Source organism: Apteryx rowi, unplaced genomic scaffold (genome assembly GCF_003343035.1).
Source record: "Apteryx rowi isolate R43461 unplaced genomic scaffold, aptRow1 scaffold_108, whole genome shotgun sequence".
Lineage (NCBI taxonomy): Eukaryota > Metazoa > Chordata > Aves > Apterygiformes > Apterygidae > Apteryx > Apteryx rowi.
This window is the reverse complement of record NW_020447286.1, coordinates 598,723-616,980: the sequence shown is the minus strand read 5'-3', so window position 1 is coordinate 616,980 and position 18,258 is coordinate 598,723. Positions and strand designations below refer to the sequence as shown.

General features: G+C 41.2%; 1 protein-coding gene across 6 annotated transcripts in view; it reads right to left on the bottom strand.

The window, feature by feature from the left end:
- The window catches only part of SEMA3D (semaphorin 3D), a 155,034-nt gene that overhangs the window by 8,720 nt on the left and 128,056 nt on the right, over window positions 1-18,258 (bottom strand). For all 6 annotated transcript variants that reach the window (XM_026071370.1, XM_026071341.1, XM_026071352.1 and 3 more), the window contains 5 exons: window positions 15,516-15,604; window positions 13,751-13,792; window positions 12,342-12,499; window positions 10,107-10,171; window positions 7,718-7,857 (listed from right to left, as the gene is read on the bottom strand). In XM_026071370.1, the coding sequence (XP_025927155.1) occupies window positions 7,718-7,857; window positions 10,107-10,171; window positions 12,342-12,499; window positions 13,751-13,792; window positions 15,516-15,604 (494 nt within the window). The remainder of the gene's footprint in view (window positions 1-7,717; window positions 7,858-10,106; window positions 10,172-12,341; window positions 12,500-13,750; window positions 13,793-15,515; window positions 15,605-18,258) is intronic.

Genomic DNA, 18,258 nt, shown 5'->3' with positions numbered 1-18,258 from the left:
GTAGGCAGAAATATGTCTAGGGCAGGTGTTTCCTTGTGGTGCTGTTCTCCACAAAGAGAAGGGAGAGCAGGGCCAGGTGGAAATGCTCAGGTGGGAGCTTTGGTTGTCGCCACATGACAGGGAAACCCTTTCCTTCCACCCAGGCTTCACGCTAACGACGGCGAATCCTACACATCAAAGTGTGAGGAACTTGGAAAAGATGGATGGGAAGCAGCAGCTAACTCCCAGACATTTGGGTTTCATAAAGCGCTACCAAAGACCCAGTTCCCACATTGTCTGAGTGAAAACAGGACTGATCTCTCCGAGCGCAGGGCTCGATGCAGTTGCACCAGTAGCATCTGCCTGTCCGTGGCTCTGCCAGTACTGGAGTCTAGAGCGGCTCGACAGCTGCGCACCTCCCACACTTGGACGCCCTCCAGCTGGCTGCTGCGGCTGGCTATGCGCCGCTCCAGAGAGCCCCCACTAGCGCTTCGCCTGTTTACCCGTGAAAGGACGGCAGAATAATGGAAGATCTACAACTGAAAAGGCCACCGGACCCCCAACTCCAGCACCCTGCGACTTGTAACTATTTACCATTGCGCCTTCACTTTCTGGTCTTAAATGTGTTAACTAACGGAGCTGCCCCCCCTCCGCCTTGGGATACCCCAGAGAAAGCTAACAGACTCTAAATTGGTTGTGTCCCTTAATCCCAGCCCATCATGACTCCTATTTTTAATGAAGCAGCTCTCTTACAGAATGTCATGTGTTAACCTTGGGTATTGATTTACAGTGACTGTCACCTCCTTCTTCTCTGTGGCTTCATTGTTCATTCCTTTCTTATCCTCTGGCAGGATGAAATTATGGCTCCGATTTCACACGTATTGAGCAACACTTCATTATTGTTTTCCCTCCTCACTTCTCTTTTCGGTATCCTGTTTATGTTGTTTTACCCACAGGTTCAGAACTCTTCCTGCCTTTCCTCTCTACTTGTTCCCCCACAGGGCTCTGGAGTTTCATAAACACCTGGCATTTCATTACTTGGTAGCAGATCTTTAACCTTTCACTTGAATACTTAATGCATTCTTTGGTTCCTGAACTATAGATGTAAAACATATTTTATTAAATTTTGGGGAGAGTGAAAAGTCTAGTTAGGTAAAAGACATCATTTTGTCTTTGTCAAATATGGATTCATTTTTTCCCCAATATATCATAATCAATTACTCTCTTGTATTATAACTGTTAAACTATTTATAAGTAGGATTAACAATTCAGAAGCACAAAAGCTTTAATTCATAACAGCATGCTGATATGTGCTTAAATTTGAGCATACAATAAATATTAAACATTAGAGAAATGGTTTTGTGCAAGAGGGAACAAACTGAGACCACAAAAATGAAGCAATTGATTACCTTTAACTTTCTTTTCTTAGTGGAGTGGGATCAGATTTTGACAACATTTTATCAGCAAATGCAGTAAGGACTTAAAGTTTGCCTAAGATACATTACATAAAACATGGGGCATGCCACAGATACTGGCAACATTTGACAAAAGAAAAAAGACCTCCATGTAAATCAAATACTTGGTTTTCACAACCCGAATTTAACAATGGAGGAAGAATAGGCATTGCCAATAAGGATGGCAAATCTTTAAACAATCAGTAGGCTGGAAAACAACCAAGAGTTTGAGAGTGCTGTGGCACCAGGTTAGGTCAATGCCTTTTGTCCCTTGTTAATGATGTGTTTAGATAGCTCCCTCTTTACAAATAATTCACATGTCAACTCTTTCACAGTTAAAACACTGCACCTGTCTGGGAGAAGAAAGTGGCTTCAAAGCCTGCCCTCCCTCATTAATCAACATGTGAAAAAATGCTAGAGGTAAAGCTGGGCTAATCAAGGGTTAGCTGCAACCCCTGAACAAATTGAGAGTGAGAGAAAGGAAAATGGGGAACAATTGCTGAGAATTCACATTCATCTTTGTTTGTTCATTGTCTTCTTCATCATCATCATCATTTGATTGAAAATAAAGGTCAGTCTGTTTCTGTTGAAATTACTGTTATATGCCACTTTTTTGCTTTTGTACTGAGAAAATAATCATTTAACTCCAACACAGCTGCAGAGTTATTTTTTTTCTCTCTTTCTCTCTCTCTCTTTTTTTTTGTTTTTTGTTTTAACATATTTTTTTTATTTACTAAGAAACCACAGGAAAAATGAAGAATATGTTGCTAGTATAATGTCATTATGGAGACACATGAGTCCTATTATTTTCAAGGTGAAGCTAACTTCTCATTATAAGCCTAATTTTTAAACTCCTATCCCCAAATATATTCAAAGCAAAGCAAAAATATGGCATATCTCAGTTCCGAGTTACTTTTTTTCATTTTTCTAGGAAACTCTCAAAAATATTAGTCCTATTTAATAATCTGAAGGTATTTGGGGGGGGGGGGGGAAGCTAAAACAAAAATGCCAAGCCAATGAGTCAGAGTAAAAGAAAAGAGGGAAAGCAGGACAGCTACAGTTAGTCCCTAGGCGGCAGAATCAATCTCTTCTTATTTTTCCCCCTCTCTTGGTCTCTTTCTCATTGACCCAAGGCTTCCATGTGTGTCTGCTACACAAATACTGAACTGTCCCCCTCTAACAGAGAGCACTACTGAAACTCAGACTTGATGTATTTCCTCTTCCTCACTCGCCTCTCACCCGACTCTCAGATTTTAAGGCTGGCGCTGAATCTGTGACCTTTAATCACAAGATGCTGCTGACCAGATGTTTGTAACAAAGATGATCATGGCCATCATGACGCAAAAATCTCCAGCCACAACACGATATGGAAACTTTTGCTTCGTTCACTAACGCACTCCCTATAAGGTTAACTAAATGGGACAGAGATCTAGGCTGGCTAAGCTGAAAAATGCGTTCTAAGTCTGGCTAAAACGCAGAAAGGAAACACCACCTCTTTGCTCCGATGGGGTAACTGGGTCAAAGTGTTGTGCCTAACAAGGCATCTTCTCTAATCCTGTACTCAAACTTCAGATGGTCATTAAGCTGCGTCTTTCAGGAAAACACAGCCCTGCTGCGGGGCAGGAATATGGGAAAGGGCGAGAGCTGCTGAAGTAGAAACCAGAATGTACTTCAGCCTTCCAGTGGATTCCCCCCGCCCCCAGGTATGAATAGAGCAAGATAGATCGAGGTAAAAGAGATCAGTGCATATTCTGCATTTCAGACCATATGGCTTGTCCTGTCCCCTGCAAGGGTACATGGCAGCTTGGCAAACCTGGGGCCACAGGAGACTCGGGGTAAAGACCGGCTTAAAGTAGAGAGACGAATATTTTTAAAAGCCATCAGACACCAAAACTAATGGCTTTGCATTTGCTAATGGCCCTGCATTTGCTTTTTCCAGTCCTGACACCTATTATATATGTAACACAACACATGGGAATTTTAAGAGAAATAAACATCTGATTTTAAGCTTCAGGAAACTTCAGCACTTTAAGACATTATGAACAAATGACATCCCAACTTTTTTTATGAATTCCAGTCCCTGAAAAGCTCTCCCTCAACTCAATGACTAACCCTGCAAGCACAGGAATAAACATGATCAATTGCGTGAGCACCGTGAAGCACAAAAGCACTTGATATTTGACTCGTGACCTTAAAGCAGCCCCAAACTACAGGGAAATGTACTCCCACTGGCAGCCAAATGACCTGGTGACAGCTCCTGTGCCACAGGAGATCCTGTCCCTTCCCACAGGTCGTTCTGGCTGGAAGTCGGAGTCTGAACCATGACCCGGCGGGTGAAATGTCGGAGGCATCCTGCTGGGCCAAATGCTTCCCATCTAGTCTGGATTTTGCCCTTTTCCTTCCCTCAGGAAGCTGTACTGCATGTCACGGACAAGGCGTAATCATCTATTTGTAAAGTGAGGTTTAAAGATTTGCTGAGATATTACAGTTACAGCTCTGGAACTAAAAGTCCGTAACTTAAGTTCCAGGTGCAGAGTCATTTGCAAAGCATGGTATCGTCATCACAATAAGTTATACCTTTAAGACACGCACTAAAATAATGTACGGTGTTATTGAGAAATCTACTACAGGAAGAGAGAAAGAGCAGAAAATATAATTGTAATGGGAAAAATTATGGTAAGGCTGAGCAAAGATCAAGCTACACATTAAATATGACTGCACTGTTTCTGTCACATATGGTATTTTGGCCAAATTGAAGAAATCTGAAAAAAATATATCAATTGCTCTATCTATCTTTGTATTTTCTATGGCCTCCAATTAGGCACTAACACTGACTAATTTATTTTCAGCTATGAACTAGGTTTCAAATTAGAAAACCTCAAATTCTTAATTTCTAGATCCCCAAATTAAAAAGAGACTTAGTGTTTTAACCTGAAAATATCCTTATTCTCTCTAATAGGAGCAGTGACTGCTCAGCATATCTAAAGAGCTGGTCATTTACTTAGGCAGCCATGTATGAAATTAGGACCATAGCTTCAGGTACATGCATTTGAAAACATGGCATTCATAGATTAATATATTTATCTTAAAAAATAACAACCAAAAAAAGTCCTTAAAAAAAGAAAAAGAAAAAAATATGTCCCAACGTGATGATTCTGGATGTGCAAACTGAGTTTGCTTGCACTGAGTTCCAGTTCTTACAACACTGAAACTAACCTGGCTCAAAACACTAGAATATCTATTCCTGTAGGAAGAAGAATTTTCTGGCAGGGACTGAGCAAAGCTAATAGATATATACTGTCTTTAAATGATCTGATCCTGTGATTGCCAAAGTGTGTATGCATTTATATAGGCTGTAGTCTTCAAAGTCTGAAAAAAATATATATATAAAAATAAACTAACAAAACTACCCCCAAGGAGTTCCGGAACATGTGCTCCAACTTCTATTTTATCAAAGCTAGATCATAGAAACACTGCTATGGCTTTAGGGACAATATGCGGTAAGAAGCTATTTGCCTACTGTTAGCATTCATAATGTAGACAATCTGTCTGCAGATTTCTTCTTCAAATTTTCTTCTAAATTTGCCTCAAAGGTTAATCTAGCCTTTTAGCAAAGCTTTACTTTTCTCATACAAACAGATGTCAGACTGTTTACACAGAGCCAGCCCAGTAAACAGCGCTGTGGAAGGCTGCTAACGTGCAAAGAAGTATGCTGTGTGCTTGTTAGAGATCCAAATGCCATCGCACATATGCACGTACCCCCTTGCTTTCTCTAGGTTACATCCTTGGCTCTTTGCTCAGGAAGGCTGGACAATCCCACAGTAGAGCAAAATTGCTGCTTCTGGTATTTATATATTTATATTACTGGTATTTTGGGCCAAAACAGGGAGTGGGGTCCCAGTTCACTGCCACAGTGAACGTTTTGGAAATATGAATGGTGGCAGAAGGTAATATAGCCTTAACTTAGGCAGCATTAGATAGGCTTATAGGCTGCCTTAACTTTTTCAAGAGCCAGTTTGACCTGCAGTCTGATCTATAATCAAATGAGAAAGACAACTTCAACCTGGCTTCCTGACCTTCAGAGGCATAACTGAAGCTATGATTTATAAGAAAATCTACTGACTAATTTTTTATATAAATTCAGATAGACAAAACTCAGAAACAGCTCTTCATAAGGGGATTTCAAATGTGGAAAGTGCTACTTATTGTGATTCTGAAATACACATTCTTCACAGGGAATTGACTGCACTAGGCAGAGTTTGTAGCTTTCTTTGAGAAACCTGGGCCCACGCTATAATTGTAACACATTATTTTTATAATGATTGGGGCCCCTCAAAACTTGGTATAAACTTTCTGTTCAGAAAAAGAAAAAAAGTAAAAAAAAAGAAAAATTTAAGTGTCTGCTTAAATGTATTTGAAAATGAGACTTAAACACATGGTTAGAATTAAGCATGTGCTTAACTTGTTTTCCTGAGTGAGGATGGGTATAATCAAATATGTAAGTGCATTTTCTGAACTGTTGCCTTAGGGAAGTGGAGCACAGAGTCTTCTGTACAGGACAGTTAAAGGTAAATCAATTAAAGCACAAACCGTGAATGCTCATAGGTCTTTAAAGACTGATAAACATAAGTTTAAGCTAGGTTTTGAGTTCAACCACCTGTGGCTATGAGCATGCTTGACCTGCTGATCAGAAGACCACAATTTTTTTTCCAAGTATGGATTATAACAGAGGTTAAAGATAGTATTTCAAACCAGTAACCTCCTTCCTTTGGTATTAAGCCCACGTTATGGGAAACACTGTGTCTATAAATTAATGATATGCTCTTTCTCAGCAGACAAAGGAATCTCTGCCAGTCCAAAGCACGAGTAAGAGAAAGAGAAAAATTAAAAGTACGGCACTGCCACAATCAATATATGGTCCAGCATTTTTTGTCTCATCTGGTAGAAAATCAGGAGCACCTTGAGGCCCCTTTACTCTGGCTTCCTGGGCCAACACATAACTGGGTAACAACTCTAAGGTGGCCTCCTTCTTGGAGACCTGCCTTCATGATACAAGCGGTGCTTCGAGATCGCTGCAGTGAGCTACACCTCACCTAATGGGGCTGTTCTCGCAGGTACCTGCGCTGGCCTAGGTCTCCCTGACTTTTAGAAACAACGAGCCCACGTTTGCACTCAGAAGGTCTCACAGGACAAATTATCATTGCGAGTGGAAGGCCAGGCTTGAAGCGATGTTGTGCATTTGACAGTTCCTGTCATCCAAACCAAATTTTATCTAGGTTGAATATTTAACAAACAAGCCTGTCTAACGCCTGGGACCAGCTCATTTGACAGGGCAGTTCTTTCCCCTGCTCCTTCCCTGTTGCCATGGTTGCAATCACAGCGGGACTTGGCCTCAGACACAAAATCATTTGTGTAAGAGAAAGGCTAGGAAGACTCCTGAGGTTTGAGACTCGCTCAAACCCAGTCCAGATCAGTCGCAGTCCGTTGGCCATTTGGGCACGTGCTAGGGCCCCCTTGATTTTGTCTCTAGTTCGGAGAGGAATCTGCAGGAAACTGTGAAGGGCGCAAGCGGGCAGCTGGAGTCTTTTCAAGGGTTGCTCCACCAGAGAGGACCCCAACCCGATCCTGCAGGAATCAGGGACTATCGCAGATCTCATCGCTTTCCACTCCAGATGCGAGGCGTGAATCTTTAACCTGACTTCTCCACATCACATCGGTGCAGAGCAGCATTTAAATAAAATCCTCAGACTCCACCAAACAAAGCAAGGTGAATAAAAGCTTTTGACTGCACAGACCGCTCCTTCCTCAGGGAGAGATGGAGAGAAGCAGCAAGCCATACGTGGCAATTCTTAGCTACATTGCTTAACGGGACAAGGAAAGGCAATCAGACACTAAGGTGTATAGAGGTTTAATTAAAAAGAATGTTTTGAATGTATTTTTGCTCATAGAAGTAGTAGTTATGCTAATTACTGGGAAAAAAGGAATTTTTTAAAACTCTGATTTTTTACCACTGTTTAAAACCTCATTTCTCTTTTTTCTTTCTTTCTTTTTTTTTAACAGAATGAGCACACAAGTCAAAGTAAATAAATAGAACTGCTTAAGATACAGTGCAAATGACTTGTCTCTTCCCTGCTGCATGCCCCAAATGGCGATACCAGAACACTATGCGATAGCTAAGGTGAGGCAAGGAAAAGCAAAACATCTACTAATCCCAGTAACTCCTGCCTCTCAATACTCAGCAGAATTCTCTGTAGAGGAAACTTGCCTTGATGACTATAACTTACCTCTTCTCGATGTTCTTCTCCAGAGCGTTGAATATACCACCTAATAGAGGCTTGCTGGGACTTAGGAATACATTCCAGAAAAGTTGAATTAAATTCAATGCCAAAAATCACCTTTTCATCAGCAGTTTCATGACTAATGCCTGGAAAGCAAACATGGTACAGGAGATTAACCCTGACCTGATTTTTAAAGCAATGGGAAAATAGCCTGATTCAGAACAGATGCTATAAGAGTGAGTGAAGTATAAAAAAAAAAAAAGGAAACTTAACTTTTAGCTTAAAACATAACTATGAGGATTTAGAGGCAGCTGCTAACCTTCCTTCAGTGCAACTGTTTTTTAAGGAGGTCAATAAAATCTGTATCATGGGCTTGCTCCATTTTAAAGTTGAGGCTTTCACCTTTGAGGAATTTAAAACCTGCTCTGTATTTTTCCTGTTCGTAATGCTACTACTGAACCTGATAGAGATGGAGCAGCAACTGAAGGTAGGCTGTAGTCACTAAGGTCTGCTTTGTTCCTCCTGGACACTGTGAAGGAGTCGCAGGACTATTTCAGTTCGCTTTCCTTAAGTGTACTTTGGAGCGCCATGTAGCATGCTCCAGACAATATTCTGAAGTTGAAATGAGCAGATCTGGGTCCCCTTCATGGCCTTCTGTAAAACCTAAGCATGTCATTTCTAATCTCTGCTCTCCATTTCCCTTTCCAGTCTGTCTTATCTGTGTCTTATCTGCCTTATCATTAGGCACAAGCTGTTTCTTACACTCTGCCAATAACAGAGAGGAAGGTGAAAGCAGTGGCTTCTCTTAAATCAAAAGTCAGCTCGACAACCAAATGGATACAATTTCGGTTTTTCAATATAATAAGTACATATAGGAGATCTACAGAAATTCAAGCTCTCTGCATTAAATGCTTTTCTTTTATTTCACTGAGCCTCAGAGATTTCAGTAGCGCCAAGCAACTTCATACAGCCAATGCAAGTCTGCAGGTAGAGAATCTCTCACGGCAGAGCACTAAACTTAAGTAGACTTTGGGGCCATAATACTGTTAATTATCACAAATAACATAAATAAGCCAAGAGCTTGTAGTGCTACAGGCCAGCTTCATGGCTTTATGGTGCACAGGGGTCATCCCCAGCTGGATAAAATTTCTATTGGTGGCACTACAGCAGGGCCAAGGATTTGTTTTAATTTGTGTGCTAAGTCATTTTACATTTGTCCAGTAAAACCAGTTCTTTCACTATCTCTTTATCCTTCCAGGAAAATGTGACATTGGCAGCCTTTCTGATAGTGTTGCTGTAACTGTGAGCTTTGTACAGTCTCAGATACCACTATTTGGAGACTGATGGTAAACAGTAAGTGGGGAAATTCTGGCCCTTTGGGAATCAACAGGAGTTTTGCCATTGACTTTAATGGAAATGAGATTTTACCCTGACTTTTTAATTATGTCTGCATGTACACATGTACAGTCAGAGTCCTGTATACTGTGCAACAGACTCGGGCTTTGATCCTGTGGCAAGCAGCTCTAATTTCTGCAGCGACTCACGCTGAGATCTGCGGCAGGCATCCAGCGCCGCCGCGGCATGAAAATAACCAGAGATCAATCGAAAGTGGTGGCTTTGCTCGAATCAAACGTTAAACTCCGCGATACAATCAATACTGTTTTGACTGGGTTGTTCACTTTAATAAGTGAATGTAAGAAGCCCAGACAATCCCAAACTCAGTTTTGAATGCTTTCCATTTATTTTATGCTGCCACAGAGATTGCTGCGTAACCGCAGGATTTCATACTGACAGTGCATGCTGTAAGCGAATGGCTGCAGTTGCCAACGGAGCAAGCCAGACGCTCTGGCATCCAAAAAGAGGGTGTGGGAAAGGGAAGGGGGAGCTGACAGGAGGGGGTCTAGGCTCTTGTTAATAATAGGAGTATTTAAGTAGCCGTGGGGAGGGGGAGCTGCCCGGTTTGGCAGCTGGAGCTGGGCCTTGGGACTTTTGTCCTGCCGTACATGGCGGCAGGGAAAAGGATGGAGCAGTCCCTGTTTGCCCGTATGGGTTTCCTCATGGGATTATCCGCTCTGTTTCTGAACGAGCGGAGGTCCTGGGATCTGCTCGTGGTGCAGTGTAAGGTTTTTGTGTCGCAGGCGCGTTTTGGTCCTTTGGGTTAGTGCTGGGGAGCGTCACACAAGGAGCATGAGGGGTGCCGTACCACCTCTCCGTTATTGGCCATGCCTCAGCGCAGGTCACTGCAGCATGAGAAACATATAAGAGGTATGCCGACAGCGACTGCTTTAACGGTGTCAGTCCCTCCGGCTCAGCAGGGTTGCACAGTCAGACAGAGACACTTACAGCAAACCGTTATTGAAGTGACCAAAGGAAAAGAAAGGTGCAAAACACTCACTGTCTTCCACATCCCAGCACTGTGCAACGGGGTCTCCATATTTGACATCCTGCCTTCTGGCTCGCCTATGGGAAGAGCATGAAAACTTGTAACACTTCAGACATAATTGCTGGAATTCAACAACAAAATACAGAGGAGCTCAGCAGATGTGGACTCGCATTGCTCCCACCCTACTGCTGACAATTACAGTCTTAACTAAAACCAGCCTCACCCTCAAAGCAGCATGTGGCCTAAAGAGATTTGTACAATTGACATCAAGAGAAAGGCTTGTGATTTGGGAAAACCACTGGGAAGGGAAAGAGAGAAAAGGAGAGAGAAAAAAGTCTGCCTAGAATAAAAGATGTGCAATGTGGTGACAGAGCATCTAAACCTGCTCCAGGAGCACTGTCAGTTCTGGGAACAGATCTTCTGGTGGGATCGACTGCCTTGGGAATAATCAGAAACATCTCTAATGCTGTATGTTGTGAAAAAGAACTCTGATTCAATGGGTGATATTCAAAGTTGAGCTCAGGATCTGCCCAAGATAACTAGTAAATCAACCATTAAAATAAGAAGGAAAAGTTTGCATTTTACTTTGATTAAAAAAAAATAAATAAAAGGACAAATCTGATTATCTTTCTTTATGAGGAAATGAATAGAGTAAGAGCCTGAGAGTCAACCCAGTCTACCCAGTTCTACAATTCACTTGCTTGGTAATCTCTGGGTGTGTTACTTAAACTTGCTGTGATTTAGTGTTGTTTCATTGTAATAGTACTAAAAAAAACCCCTCTTCCTGTGTCAATGACTGCATTTATCTCCCAAGACCTAGAAACAGAAGTTCATATTTTAAGTTTTCAGTAGAAGCCGAGACACAGGAAGGAATCACTTTTTCACAGTCACACTGAGAGTAAAGGGAGCAGGGCCTTATAAATGGAAAGCAATGCCTCAGCAGGAAAGCTGGATCCTGAGGCAGAGGTGTCCACTGTGGTAAAAGCTTTAGACATGCTGGAAGCACAGGCAGCTAGACAGAGGAAAATATTTAAGTAACTGATCTACTGGAGGATTCCCAAGGCCAGTCACCCATCCCTTCTTTTGGAGCCACAGACTTTTGGCCTACCCACCAAACCGAACATCTGTTTAAGAGCATGGACCATCAATCTCTGTATCCCAGTCCCACCTCAGACTTCAGCAAGCCTCGTGTGTGACTAACTTTGCAGTGAGCCTGAACACTTGCTTTTCTGCTTTCATTTACATTTCACTGAATTTAGTTTACTTTGGCTTTGAGGGAAAATACATAAAGTTCCATGACACCATGACATAATAACCCATGACTCATTAACTTCAATGGCTTGTCTAATTGCTTAGGTCCCAGTCCTGTAGTCCGTAAGGCAGAAAAAGGTCTCATTCCAGAGCTCGAGATCAGACTGCAACCTCTGACCCTTACTACAAGAATTACTGTCAGGAAGGCTTCCTCCAAAGAGGAAAGAAGAGGCTATGGAGGCAGCGAGCTCAGAGCTCTGGCTAAAGCAGCCAGCAGTCCAAGAGGGACATTATATGCCAAATCAGCAAACTTAGTTACTGCACTGCTAGGGCCTGCAGCATGCTCTCCCTTCACGCTGATTCATGCAGGCTGTCCTAGCCGGTAGGTAGAGAAAGTTCAGCTGTAGCTCCTTTCTTTGTGCAAAAACTGCTCCTGATGTGGTCAAAAAACACCATTTAAATCTCTGTCTCCCTCTCATGGCTAGTTCATGAATACAATTTATGAGTGGCACACTGAGCCATATCTGGGTTAGTTATATGAGACAGGAGAAACTCGTTAGTTTAGACTTGGGGACTTAAATGCATTTTGTTATTGACCACTCTGGGATACTATACTAAACTCCACCGTATGACTATAGATTTCGCCTATGCAAAAAGAGAGGCTCTTGCATCTCTCTCTTCCATTGCTACACTCAGGCAGAGTCAGCCACAATCAGGCCCTCGATCTGAGCATCTCATACCTTAAAGCACTTGGCATAAAAAAGGGAAGCGATGGATTTACGATGTCAGTTGCAGTAGCTGAGTTACTGTCACATGTGCTCAGTGTCATGTTGCCTTCACAACTCTTCCAGCAGAAATATAAATATGGCCAAAGCTTGATCAAGATTTTAAGGCAAAAGGCATGCTAAGTAAAAAGGCAACATGTTCTGATTGGGAACCTCTAAAATTCTTGCAACGAGGAGGATCTTTTACAGCACATTGTACTCTTTTTCTCACCTTTTAGAAGTGGGGGCATATCTGGAACATGAGTTTCCATCCCAGGCACAGTATGGGTCTCTGGCGAGGCAGCAGTCTGCACAAGCCTTCCCATACGTGTGACATCTGTGCAGAGAGAGCTGAACCAATCCATCCCTGGAACCAATGTACAATTGTTGCTGCAAATCAGGCAAAGCAAATGAATTAGAAGCGTTTTCCAAGTAGCCCTTTTTAAAAGTTCCCTTCTGCAGTGCCACATTTGCAGACTTTCAACCTTGTCCCAGATTTTATAAAACGAGGGAGAATTCCTCCTTTGCTGCAAAATGTTTCTCAGGGCTCTGTGTGAACTGGCCAATCTCCATCAATTCCTGACAACACAACAGAGTAGGCAGAGGACTGTAGTCCTGGAAAGACACCAGCACTCAACACCCTTACACCTTTTGCCTGAATGTGCTGTATTAAAAAATCAGAAAACATCCACAGGCAGAGTAGTTTAACAACATGTTTAAAAAACAAGGGGAAGGATAGCTGTGACGTTAAGAATCCGGACAGGGAACTAGCGATGACCTTGTGTGAATAAAACATTATCTTCTTTTGCTTCTGTTCCTCATGTAAAATGGGGATAATATTACTTCCCTCTCCCCCAAGTGCGAGTGGGTTGCCTGCTGAGACAAGGGTGGTCCAACGGCTGGCTGTTGAGCCGGATCTGGCTCCAGCGGCGCTTCCAGCTGGCCTGCCACCTTTTTCCAGGGGCGACGGGACGCAGCTGTGCGGTGCGTGCCTGAAGGGCAGAACGCCTCCTCCTCGGCACGGCAGGCACGCCATGCCGGGGATGCTCTTGCCACCTCGGCGGGGCAGGAAGGGGGGGATCTGGTGTCGCGGTGCCTCCCAAGCATGCACGTGGCCACTGCAGAGTTGCCATAAAGCATTTTCCCATAGGAAGGTTTCCAACTGGGATTGGCCCCTGCAATTGCCAGGATTGGACCACCCAGATTTAGACTGCGAATTTAGAGCAGAGAGACCAGTTTTCAGTCTGTGTATGCACAACTTTTAGCACAACGAGGCCTGGACTACTAATAACATAATAACAGCAATAATAGTAATAATTTATTACTAGATTGCATAGAGCCAAGCATTTCTAGTGTCAGGAAAATGAATGTGCGTTGACTTCATTCACAAATCCCACAACCATACGATTAAAGATTTGTTTCCATGAATAATTACCAGCTTGGGTACACAAATTACTGTTTGTAAGCAAATGTGAATTAGGCAGGCAAACAAGTTCAAACATCTCTCTTTCTTTCCAGATACACTTTAAGAGTCATCCATGGAAAGTTTGGCCAATAAGTAACAGACATCACCTGAATATAATAAGCTAGATGTCAAGAATACGATATATCTTGCACTGATTAAACAAGATTCTAAATTACCTGCTTCTGAGAAATCTCCATAGTCGAGATAAACGAAGGGTGCTGAAAAATGAATTAGTAAAGCTCATTAATTTACATATTCTTCTATTGCTAATGAAAAAGAGAGCAGAACTCAACATCTGCCTGACAAAAAAAGTAAATAAAATTAAAGATCAATTTACTTGGTTTAAACAGGTATGGAGAAAAACAAAACAAAACAAAACAAAAACCCCAAACACAGAAATCTCTACATACATGCTTCCAGAAATACCTCCCATGAATTTTCCCTGCTACGCATGAGGTGACTGGCTTTAATTCACAGAGTTTGCAGTTTACCCCATCCCAGGGACTAGCAATGAGCCTTCACATCAACTTAAGTTCTTATTAAGCACTATTTGAAAAGCTTAGATGGCACTTAAGGGATACATAGGCAGATCTTCTGCACCAGGATATATTTCACTTCTATGAAAGACAGTGCAAGTTTTGCCAGTGACTGATGGAAGAACAAGACAGAGCTCAGAGTATTATCTATCCGCCAATAGAAAATGATTCATCTAAGCCTATTGTTGAATTTTAATGTGGTCTAGGAAAAAGTGAATGTTTCTTCAGGCCCTCACCCTCTTCAGTTTTCTGTATTCAAGAGCATAGAGGCAACATTTATAAACGTTACCAATAAAAATGTGAAGGAATGTCTGCTGAGCAGAAAAAAAAAAAACTTCTTTTTGTATGAAATGTGATATGGTGCATTTGCCCTTGACATTATATTTTAAGAATGCAGCAAATTGGTGCACATACTGAAACTCCTGATTACTTGGCACACCACTGAGTAATCTTGGTATTTTCAGAGTGATATTTATAATTAGTGTCCAAGACAGTGGAAAGAAGACATGGAGACCCTTTAAAACAAGAGTAGTTTCATCATATGCATGACATCTCAAAAGATATATGGAGAAATGTATTCTTTGAAATAAAGATCCTGTCCTTAGGCTTGGAAAACACTATATCTAAGTTCCAACTTCATTTATTTAATATGGGTCAGAACTTCTAGTTAAGACTGCCTATAGCACATAGGAGAGAGAATGTATGAGAAAGTGATCAAAATGCCAGGGATACAGATAAATTTTAATGAAGAAGTAAGGTGAAAACTGAGGAAAATTGAGACTGCAAAGAATGAAGAAGAATGAAGAAGAAACTAAAAAAAAAAAACAGCAGGGAAGATGCAGATCTCCATTTTTCTACTGTAAATGTACATCAGTGTCAGATCTCCCACCAACAATGAGGTTAATCAGAAATTGTGCTGGTGCAACAGAAATGAGGTTTTGGCTTTTTAAAACTTCTGTTTTTGAAGAAGTCATTAGTGTTAGCAGAGAAACTGTGACTTTTCTTTTCTATCATTCAGCCAGAATAACCAAATCAAAGTGGTCAGTAATGTTGAGCCAGTCCACATAAGAGAATTAAAAGGCATTGATAATCAAAACTTTCTTCTTTTTATTAAAAAATGGGGCTTACAATAAGATTGTAAGATGGAACAAGGCAGGATAAATGAAAAAGTCTTTCTATGAGTTTGAAAAATCATAGGGTTTTTTGTTTTGGGGGGGGTTGTTTGTTTTTTGTTTTTTTTCAGTTGACTTACCCAAGGAATACCAACACATTTAAAATTTTAAACAGTGTCCCTCTGGAAACTTGAACTAGTTCCAATAAACAAACAACCAGGCAGATGAGGCCAATCTGGGCCTTAAAGTCCCCTAAATGATATTTAATTAATGTAGTTTCTATTAATACTTACCTTGAATATTTGCAGCTCTTCTAGGACCACCTCCTCCTTAGTCCACTTCTCCTTTGTGATACTCACAGCTTTCAATACTGTGCCTATGTCTGAGACAAATATACATCATGTAAAACCCACACTTATGTTTCAGTACAAAAGCGCTACTGCATTTCTTACTTCATATCAACTTGATCTCTGATTCTTTTTTAAAAACAAAAAAAAAAACAAAAAACCCAAGTGATGTTCTAAACTTAGATTACAAAGAAAAAATTGAAATAATGGGCGCTAGAAATCAAGTTAGTGCCTCAGGGACGTAGGCTTCAAATGACATCTATCCATGCTAGGTATCTGCATGGCTCTCATACGCTACACTTGTGGTTTTACGGTATGGCTGAGCCAACGTAACTGCAGGCTCCTCTTGGCAGGGGTGGTCTAACCCGCCTGCTACACACACATGTGCACACACACACACACACACACACACATGCATACACACTCCCAGCTACAAGTTTCGGCACGCTTCCTTGCCCCAGAATTGGGGCCCATCCGACCCCCAAAGAGGACCCAGCTTGAGGAGCTACATTGGCAGGAAATTATTTGCTTTTGTTTCAGAGGATTAATCTTCATCCAGTTCAGCTCCTTAATGAGAAGTAGGTTTCATTTTAATGTGGGGAATTATGCACTGCATTTTTTCTCATTTATCCAGTCATTTTAGGGAAATTTTTGAACAAATATTTCTTTCTACATTGGAATCTTCATTTAAACAGCTAATTTGGACTTATTTGGAGGGTTTTTTTTAAGTTGAAATTATTTATTAATTTAAACCTGAATTCCTGATTTGTGAAGAAAATAGCTACCCAGCTGAACTCATATCACCACAAATATTGAACTGCCTTAAAAATAAACCTTGAAATGGGTCAGGGGAAGTGGACTGGGTGGCTGGAATATGCAATGTGGAAATGACACAAGACAGCTTAATCCTAAGCATTATGGACAATATTGAAAAGATAAACAACAATATATTAAAATGGAAAGAGTGAGATTTTCATTCTTGGTTTCCCAAACTACAGAAGATCATATCACTAATCAAAGTTCAAAATGTTTCAGTTAGCCTTATGTGTTGGCCATTTTACCATATTCACCAAAGTCTGTGCACATACAAAGAACTGCAGCTAGGCTGGGCGTGCAGAGCTGCCGGCCTCTCTAAATTCTGCGGTAGTATAGTCGGTTACATTCAAACACATCAGCTCTCGATCTGCTGCTGATCAAAATCTCCTGAGTTATTTGGCATATTTGTGTGCAGTCTCTACATATAATTTTTGAAATTTTATCTTTGATTTTACTTTTCTTTTTTCCATAGGACAAGTTTAAGTGGATAAAATGGAACAAAAACGTGCTTTTGGAAAAGAAAACTCTCACTTTTAATGAAGGCACTGTAGACAAAAAATGTTTGCGTATCACAGAGTGCCACCTAGTGACTACATGGTACATGCTGGCCTAGACATCTCTAAAACCAAAGAATTACTCTGAAGAATTATTCATTTATGCCAGTAACAGTTAAACTGTGAGTATTTTAGCTGCTAATCTCTCAGGACAACTTAATTCCTATGAGCTCTTATAATCAAGGATAGCAAAACCCTGAAAGCAACCTTTACAACCACTGAAAGGATATTTTGTACATTTTAACCAGCAAACCTACCTTTTCTGACAGCTGAAGTTTTAATTATTTTTCTACATTATTATCATATGAAAAGTAAGTTTTAGATGGAGCAGGCACTCTCAAATCCTAGGCATCTCACAACTTGGAAATGTGGTCACTTTTCCACTTTGATGACTATAAAAAAGATTGCATTCAGAAAACAACAAGGATCTTCCATGATCATGGGCAAAGTTTATTCCTAGCCTTCCTAGCCAGCAGGTGGGAAAAGGCCATGTTAATGTTCTTTGCCATGAGTAAGCCTCTGTGCTTTGCGGTCTGGCACCACTGTATCTGACAGGCGGGGATCGCAGAGCGACTCTTTCTTACACTTTGTTTCTTTGAAAGAAAGAGTTGTGAGATGGGCTGAGCTGAAAGACATAAATGCTCCAAGAGAGGCAATCTCTGAACTCCTGTGGCATCACAACACAGCTGCGAAGCCCTCGAAGGCTGAGCCGACCCACACTTTATAAGAGGTGATGCTGTGTGACTTGTAAAAATTCACTCCTTTCTCCAGATCACTTCAAGATATCTATCAAACTTTTCTGTAGAACACCAACTTTGCTTATAAGCCAGACCAGATACAGTGCAATGCAGCAGCACCGGGGTGGATTCAGATAGAGACCTTAGTTACTCCACAGCTCATGCCAGCAGCTTATTCCTTGCCCTTGGATAAACCTTTTCAGCTCTGTGTACCTTAGTTTCCCCTCTTGGGAGACGGGGATAATGACAGGGACCCCCTTAGCAAAGCATTCAGATCTACTGGTGAGAAGAGCTGTTAATACTCGGGGAACTTCAAACTGTAGATTAGGAATAAGGAATTTCAGTTGAGTAAGAGAGTATATAATTATTTCTGAAACATTATGAATAGGTATGTTAATATTTCTTAGCATACCATGCTGTTAGGTGATCCTTCCAGTGATTCTAAGTTTAATTACAATGGTAAAACTAGACTTTTTCCTTGAGGCATATAATAAACATAAAAATGTAAATAGATACATAATTATGCATAGCATAACTGCAAAGCAGGTTTCTTCCCTGACAGAGTAGTTCAACTTCTATCTG